At 27.6% G+C, this 8,930-nt stretch overlaps 1 protein-coding gene across 6 annotated transcripts; it reads right to left on the reverse strand.

The window, feature by feature from the left end:
* Positions 1 to 761: 761 nt before the first annotated feature.
* Positions 762 to 2,586, reverse strand: LOC111911237 (uncharacterized). 6 transcript variants are annotated; one of them, XR_008225418.1, is made up of 6 exons: positions 2,372 to 2,584; positions 2,082 to 2,220; positions 1,961 to 2,005; positions 1,627 to 1,831; positions 1,435 to 1,546; positions 762 to 1,032 (listed from the first exon to the last, which is right to left on the reverse strand). XR_008225418.1 is itself a non-coding variant. In XM_042897476.2 (5 exons), the coding sequence occupies exons 1-4, from the start codon at positions 2,560 to 2,562 to the stop codon at positions 1,534 to 1,536; spliced, it is 669 nt and encodes a 222-aa protein (XP_042753410.1). In that variant the 5' UTR covers positions 2,563 to 2,585; the 3' UTR covers positions 762 to 1,032; positions 1,435 to 1,533. The 6 variants fall into 6 exon arrangements, 3 of the variants coding, with proteins under 3 accessions (XP_042753410.1, XP_023762788.1, XP_023762787.1); XR_008225417.1 differs by having other exon boundaries at positions 1,627 to 2,005; positions 2,372 to 2,586; XR_002856796.3 differs by lacking the exon at positions 1,961 to 2,005 and having other exon boundaries at positions 2,372 to 2,572.
* Between the last annotated feature and the right edge of the window lie 6,344 nt (positions 2,587 to 8,930).

Raw genomic sequence — 8,930 nt, forward strand, 5'->3', positions numbered from 1 at the left:
ACTAGTAAGCAATAATTATAAATAATAAAATCAAATCACATGAATGTCATATTATCCATGCAAGTCTCTTTTGAAATGCAAATTGTCTATCTTATCACTTTATTATTTAGTGTATGTTTCACATTTTAATAATAATATTAAGTGTTTCTTAAAAGTCTTCTTTAACTTATTATTAATAATAAATTGTATAAAATTAACGAATAATAATTTTAAATGATAATAACATCAAGTTATAAATTACATTTAGCCATAAATAAATTGTATTTTAAATGAACATCATTATTGAAATTAGAAAATGATCATATAAGTAAAAATATAATTAATCAATAATAATAATTGTTAAAAATAATACTAAATAGATAATTATATTTGATTCTATTAACGAGGAATGTGGGTTGATGTCAATGAATATTATTGTTTAAAATAATTGAGATTATATATATATATATATATATATATATATATATATATATATATATATATATATATATATATATATATATATATATATATATATATTAGTGTAAAAATATTATCTCAAAGTTAATGTCAATAACATAACCATTTTAAACATATATTTTTCAATATTTTAACAATATATTTTTAATCTTCGCTGCGCAGTGCGCGGGAATTCGTCTAGTCGTATAATAAAGCAAGGAGACACCCAAAGTTTTAACCTTTTAAGCAATCCGTTTTTTTTTTTTTTTTACCTTTTTGTCCTTCTTGGGCACATCATTGAGAAAAGTCAGAAGACTAACCTCTTCCTCCCCAAAGGAATATCCTCTCCTCATATATTTAGGTGTTTTAAGTGCTAAAATAACAACCAAGTATCCATGAGTTCCTCTCCTCTAACTCAGCAGAATAAAAACTAATGTTCAGATGAGACCAGATACATGAACAAATAGTATTAGTGCATATTAATACTCCACTTGAAAATTCAATCTCATAAGCAGGTGGTAAGATGAAACCCAATCAGAAGCATGAATTAGAAGAAGCCTCAATGTTCAACAATCAACAATTGCATATTTATCCCTGTAGCAAAAAAAAAGTGACAAAAATATATCATAAATTAAAATGCATTATACCTGAGACACAACTGAATCAGTTGACATCTCATCAAGTAGAATGAAGAAACAACTTAAAAATGTGGCGTAATTATTCAAGATTTTATAGAATCAGGTCTAATTTCAATTGTCTAAATAAGTAAATAACAATTTTACCCTTTTACTGGATACTGGATAGGTCTATTAATCAAATTGAAGTTTTAAAACAATTTAATCAATACGTGGTTCTGACACATAATTGCAGTTCTGACACATAAACACTTCTCATTCAAATTCAAACAAATGTTAAGAAAAATTCTCAATTTTCGACATCCAAAAGAAAATTCAAACTAAAATGACTGATAACAAAATCTTTCATGTATTCGCTAACCAGTTCTGACGTCTGCTGCTCCTTATCCTCATACTTTCATCTCTTTCTTTTTCATTTTGCCTTTCTCTTCCTCTATTTCTCCTTCTTTCTCACTTTTCTCTATAGCTCATTCCTGAAATACAAATCAAGTAGTTTTATCAAGCAGTTTCAGATTAATCCAATTAGAAAAATGAAGTTTGAAGCAACTTGTACATGGTGGTGTCTTGACACTCTTCAATGCAATATCCTGATTCTCCCTTATTTGAATAACAAACTTCGTTTTCCAATATGAGGCATAAGGTTGCAAACTGAAATGAAGTTACTTGGGTAGGAAAGACTACATACGTCAAAATGAATTTATGAAAGGTAAAGATGATGTTATATGGAATGTCGGAATCGAAAATTCTTCGGTTAGCTTCTGAACAACCACAAAAGCAGGGAGCAAAGAAAAAAATCAACACATGTAGATAGTCAGACCATACAGACGATGCATGAAAAAAAAATGAAAAATCAATCAAATAAATCAATAATAAAAAAAAAATAACACCTAGGGAAATTGAGGAAAAATGAGCACGATACACATCAAAGCCGCCTAAAATCAAACATGTTACAAACCCTAGACACCAATCGACAATACTAATAATAAGAGGGTTTGATAAAAATCTAACTTGGTGATGCTCAGTGTCGGAGAAAGAGCAGGGAAAGAGAAGCGGTTGCGTATTGCAGGTCCGATGAAGACAAAGGGCTTGTTGGGAATAGGAACGAAATTGTTGTTCGGATGCTTTTCTCTGTATCTGGAAATCCTCCCTGAAACAATCAAAAAAACCAATGGATTAGAAAAAAATAAAGAGTCGCCGGTTTAGGCGGGGGTAATAACCCAGACGGTGGTGGTTGGAATCCACGATGACGATGATTTTGAGGGGCGTCGCAATTGGCAATAGTAGGAAAATTGACGGACCTGCACGATGGAGACGATCGATTGTGTACCCCTTTCTCCAACTTTGAATCAAAGGATTTATGACTGAAGATAACAACCGGTGAGAAAGGAGGTGGAGATCGGAATTGCAGAAAATAAATGCAGAGGATTAAAGGTATATAGGTATTTGAGGCGGTGAACGGTGTAACCAAGGTCGAGTCAAATAAACCCATGAACACACGTGGCCTCCACCGATCAATTTATTGAGGTGAGTGAGCAAAGAGATGCAAGAAAAAAAGAAAAAAAAAAAAAGGTCAGAAACTGATGAGGAGGCCAACCCTACACAAAGGACCAAAATTGCAAGGACCAAAATGCCATTTCAATAAATAAAGGGACCAATTTTGCCAACTCCACTGTTTCTTTTTTCACATCTTTAATAATAATAATAATAATAATAATAATAATAATAATAATAATAATAATAACAATAATAATCGCTATTAAGAATATACAGTATTATATATTGTTTGAGAAATAAAAACAGAAAAGAACATCCAGCTTAGTGGTAAGCTTCTTCGCTTTGGAATCGGAGGCGGCGAGTTCAAATCTTGTTGCAGCCACTTTTCTGATTTCTGCAGCCTATTTTTCATTAAGGTGAAACTTTAGTTGCCATATCAGCACCGACGTGTCGCGAAGCGCTGTCCACGTATGCGTAAACTTAAATAGTAGAACCAACAATTTCTTGAAAATATAAGGTATCTTGTTCTTCAAAACAAATCATTACATGAAGACCCAAAACAACCATTAATATGAAGTTTTGAGTTTAAAAAGCAAGCCATAATGCAAAAGCATACCTGATGATATCCGTTCGTGTGTATGCGAGAGACGAAAGAAACCATGTCCAAATTTGAAATAATAAAACCCAAAACAGCTATCAATTCCTTCTACATGAAACAATCGGCAATTTCACACGCACAATTAACAAAAACATCACGAAAATCTTACCTGCGAATGTGGACCTTTCTACAAAAAACAAAACAAGCAAAAGCAAACTCGAAATGAGGAGTAGACAACATACCGTTCTCGCATGTTATGTAAAAAATTAGGCGAATGCTCGCGCGTTGCGCGGAAACATCTTTATAGTTGAAGTATTTACAAATACATGTTTTTTTTTAAAATATAACAATAACTTTGTTGATAAATTTGATATAATAATTCGTATATTGAATTGATATAATCTATTAGTTATTTTGAATTATATGATAATAGGTACATCTATTATAACTGCATAATCTCAATTATTAGAATGACTTCTATCAGGGAGTTACACATGAATAAAAATTAAATATAATATATGGTTTAATGTTATTTATAGTTTTTGTTATTGTTAATTGATTTTTTAAAATTTATTTGCTTAATTTTTAGTTTCTGTCATTATAATTATTTAAAACATCAAACATTATTTTTTGATTTTAAAGGTTACAATATAATCATTTATATAGAATTATTTTAAACTATTATTATTATTGTAAGTTATTTTAAGCTACTTATTTGAAAACTTTTAACGATTATAAAAATATCTTTACAAAATATTTTAGTTAAACTGAGATTACAATTTAGTTTTTATAATTATCACTACAATTTATCACTTTTATCTATTTAATAAATATTCTTTGCTTTTTTAGGTGGAACTGAAATTTATATTCAAGTTGACACTGTAATGTTATATTTAAATTAACAATTTAAGTATTTTGTCCAAACTGTTCAAAAGTTGTAGCTTTAAACTGATAATGGTTTACATACAACAACATTTTAAATCTAATAAATTAAATATAATATGTTAAAAGTAAAAAAATTACTTTATTAGTAGAATTAAAGATATTATTTTAAAATTGAAATTTAGTTTATTTATGATTACATTTCAGGTATTATATTTATTTAACCTTATTAACCAACTTATAATCATTATTAGAAAGACACTACAATTTATCACTTTTAACTATTTACAAAATATTATTTGGGTTTGTTTAAGTTAAACTAAAATTTATATTTAAGGGGGGCATATAATGTTATACTTAAATTAATAATTGAAGTATTTTATACAAATTGTTCCAAAATTGTATCTTTAAAATGATAATGGTTACATCTAACAAAATATTAAAAGTAATAAATTAAGTATATAATATGTTAAAAGTTAACAAACATAACTTTATAAGTAGAAGTAAAGATATTATTTTAATATTGAAATTTAGTTTATATATGATTACAATTTTGGTTTGATATTTATTTGATATTATTAAACAACTTATAATTATTATTAGAAAGAAATTGAAAAGTTATGGGAGTTTCAAATGAATGTGGTGAAAGGAAAAATGCATGAGAGTTTCAAATGAATGTGGCGAAAGGAAAAATGCTTCCGTTATAAGTATACTAGGCGAATACCCACGCATTGCGCAGAATACAACAATGTATTTGAAATCTTTACAAATATATGTTTTTCTAATGGGAAGTGATTCGTACACAACGATTTTTATCCGTACACAACAATTTGTGTTTAATAGAGTTGTACAATACAACATTTTAAAGCACAAATTGTTGTGTATGGAGAAATTATCAATAGCGTTGTTGTTAGCTCTTATATAATAAATCTTATAATAACTTGGTATAAACATTGTTTGTTTTGATTTATATGCTAATGTAAACATCATTTAAAATTCTATAATCACAATTGTCTCAATGACCTCTACTTGTGGGTTACTCATGAACAAAATTAAATATAATGTATGGTCTAATGATATTTATAGTTACTGTTATGATTAATTAATTTTAAAATGTTTATTTGTTTAAGATTTTAATATCTATCATTATAATTATTTAAAATATCAAACATTGTTTTTGCAAAGATAACAATATATATTTTATATATAATTTTACTTTTAACTATTATTGTTGTAAGTTATTTAAAATAACATATATGGAAACTCTTAATTATTTTAAATGGGTTTCAAAATCTTAACCTTTTTAAAATTCATTTGATGAATATTTTTAGTTTCTTTCATTGTAATTATTTAAAACAATAAACAATGTTTTTGTTTATAAATATATCATTATAATTTTTTATATAATATTACTTTAGCTATTCTTATTGTAAGTTGTTTTTAAGCTATTTATTTGAAATTTCTTAATGACTATAAAAAATAGTTTCATGTTTTTTTTTGTTAATTTAGGATTACAATTTAGGTTTAACACTATAATTTATAACTTTTAACTTTTTATAAAATAGTATCTCGATTTTTTTCAAGTTTAACTGAAATTTTGATTTAAGTTAAACGTTTAACATTATATTGAAAATAATAATTTAACTATTTTGCATGAAATCATAAACTATACAAAAGTTGTGACTTTAAAATGATAATTGCTTACATACGACAACATATATAAAATAATAAGCTAACTATAATATGTTTAAAAGTTAAAGTCATAATTTTATAAATAGAAGTAAAATATGAATGATATTTTAATATTGTAGTTTAGTTAACGTTATATACGCAATTAATAAAGGATGCCGAATCATCCACCGAATCCTATGTTTCATCCTAGTTATTTATTGTTAGAATTTAATTTTTACATTAATTTAACATTATTAACCAATTTCTATTAAATATTATAAATATATGTTTTTTTTAAACATAACAATAATGTTGTTGTTAAATTTGATAAAAATAATTTGTATGCTAAATTGATATAATATATTTACTATTTTGAATTATATAATAATATATATACATTTATTATAACTGCATAATCTCAATCTTTTGAATGACTTATATACCCGCGAGTTACTTATAACTAAATTTAAATATAATATATAGTTTAATATTATTTATAGTTGTTGTTATTGTTAATTAATTTTTTAAAATTTATTTGTTTAACGTTTTAATTTCTATCACTATAATTATTTAAAACATCAAACATTGTTTTTTGATTTTAAAGGTAACAATATAATCATTTATGTAGGGTTATTTTTAGCTATTGTTATTGTAAGTTATTTTAAGCTACTTATTTGAAAATGTTTAACGATTATAAAATATATTTAGGAAATATTTTAGTTAAATTGAGATTACAATTTAGTTTTTGCATTTAGCGCTACAATTTATCACTTTTAACTATTCAAAAATATTCTTTGGGTTTTTTAAGTGGAACTGACATTTATATTTAAGTTAACACTGTAATGTTATATTTAAATTAACAATTTAAGTATTTTGTCAAAACTGTTCAAAAATTGTAACTTTAAACTGATAATGGTTTACATAGAACAACATATTGAATCTAATAAATTAAGTATAATATGTTAAAAGTTAAAGACATAACTTTATAAGTAGAAGTAAAGATATTATTTTAATATTGAAATTTAGTTTATTTATGATTACACTTTAGGTTTGATATTTATTTAACCTTATTAACCAACTTATGATTATTATTAGAAAGACAATATAATTTATCACTTGTAACTTTTTACATAATATTCTTTAGGCTATTTAAGTTGAACTAAAATTTATATTTAAGTTGACCCTGTAATGTTATATTTAAATTAATAATTTAAGTATTTTATACAAATTATTCAAAAGTTGTACCTTTAAAATGATAATGGTTTACATCCAACAATATATTAAAACTAATAAATTAAGTATAATAGGTTAAAAGTTAATGAAATACTTGGCTTAATCCACTCTAATTTATGTGTTTTCAGAGCAACACCTACTAGAGGAGGAAAAAATTATTATATTTCTTTTATTGATGATTGCAGCAAGTATTGTTATATTTATTTGTTAAATACCAAGGATGAAGCCTTGAATTCTTTTAAGAACTACAAGGCTGAAGTTGAAAATCAACTTGACAAAAAGATCAAAATTCTAAGGTCTGATCGAGGCAAGGTTGTAGAACTCGCTACTCGGTACCTGCTCGGCCGACTACTGAGTAGTGAGTACTCAGGAGTACTCGGGGAGTACTCGGATTTGGTAATTCATGTGGAAATATTTTTATGGAAATTATATATGTCAAAATCACAAGATAAAATCATGAGTTGATTGAAATATACCACAAAATTAGATGCATGTGAATACACAAAAACTGAAAAACACATAATGGTCTCAGTTCGTGAATAATTACTGAAAATTTAAGGTATATATGTAGTAATAATCACATTTATGTGTGTTAAATAATAAATAATTAAGTATATTATACATATTAATCACCGAGTTGACCGAGTTTTACAACACTGCTCAATTCAATTAGGGGTCGATCGAGGAGTACTCGAGATTTTGTAACTCGCCTCGATAAGGGGGAGGGGGAGTAGCGAGTACCCGGAGGAGTAATCGGCCAACTAGGCGAGTTTTACAACACTGGATCGAGGAGGAGAATATGAATCCAAAGACTTTTCTGAATTTTGTTTTTTAAATGGTGTTATACACCAAACAACTGCTCCATATACTCCACAACAAAATGGAGTTACTGAAAGGAAGAATAGAACATTGAAAAACATGATAAACTCAATGTTAATAACTTCTGGAGCACCCCATAATTTGTGGGGAGAAGCATGTCTTGCATCAAATTCAATACTTAATAGAATTCCTCATAAAAAGAGTGACAAATCACCCTATCATATGTGGAAAGGGAGATTACCCTCTTACAAAAGGATGAAAGTGTGGGGTTGCCTGGCTAAGGTACAAGTACCTCTTCCAAAGAGGACTAAACTTGGACCAAAAACCATAGATTGCATCTATCTTGGCCCTGCCATGAATAGTGCAACCTATAGGTTTCTTGTGTATAAATCACATGTTGATGATATCCATAACCAAACCATCATGGAATCAGCAGAGGCTGAATTCTTTGAAAATATTTTTCCTTTTAAGGATAAAGGGAAAAAGGTTACCTGCTCTAGGAAAAGACCTCTAGATGATGGACTGAATGATACCATTCCAGACAAAAGTTTACAATCAAATGAAGAGAATTCTTCAAAGGTTCAAGAAGAGAACTTAGAACCTGGAAGAAGCAAACGGGGCAAAATAGCCAAAGATTTTGGACCTGATTACATGACCTATGTAGTGAATAAAGAACCACAAAATTATAAGGATGTTATGGATTCTTCTGAAGCTCCCTTTTGGAAAGAAGCAATCAAAAGTGAGATTGACTCCATTGTGCAGAATAACACTTGGAAATTGGTAGATTTGCCACCTGGGCAAAAACCAATTGGACACAAATGGATATTCAAGAAGAAGTTTAGACCTGATGGTACCATTGAGAAGTACAAAGCTCGTCTAGTAGCTAAAGGGTATCGTCAAAAGGAGGGTCAAGACTTCTTTGACACTTATTCACCTGTTACAAGAATTACATCAATTTGCACATTAGTAGCAATTGCAGCCATTCACAATTTGGAAATACACCAAATGGATGTGAAAATTGCTTTCTTGTATGGTGAACTAGATGAAGAGATATATATGAATCAGTCTGAAGGGTTTGTGGTTAAAGGTCAAGAAAACAAAGTCTGTAAGTTAGTTAGATCACTTTATGGACTGAAACAGGCTCCAAAGCAATGACATGA

The sequence above is a fragment of the Lactuca sativa genome, chromosome 8 (assembly GCF_002870075.4).
Source record: "Lactuca sativa cultivar Salinas chromosome 8, Lsat_Salinas_v11, whole genome shotgun sequence".
Classification (NCBI taxonomy): Eukaryota; Viridiplantae; Streptophyta; class Magnoliopsida; order Asterales; family Asteraceae; genus Lactuca; species Lactuca sativa.

What these genes read in the sequence shown, in the direction of transcription:
- LOC111911237 (XM_023907019.3), bottom strand. Translation starts at nt 2,562, where the DNA reads ATGGGTTTATTTGACTCGACCTTGGTTACACCGTTCACCGCCTCAAAT. An exon ending in CGATCGTCTCCATCGTGCAG is followed by an intron (nt 2,221 to 2,371) that starts GTCCGTCAATTT and finishes TGATTGTTTCAG; the next exon opens with GGAGGATTTCCAGATACAGA.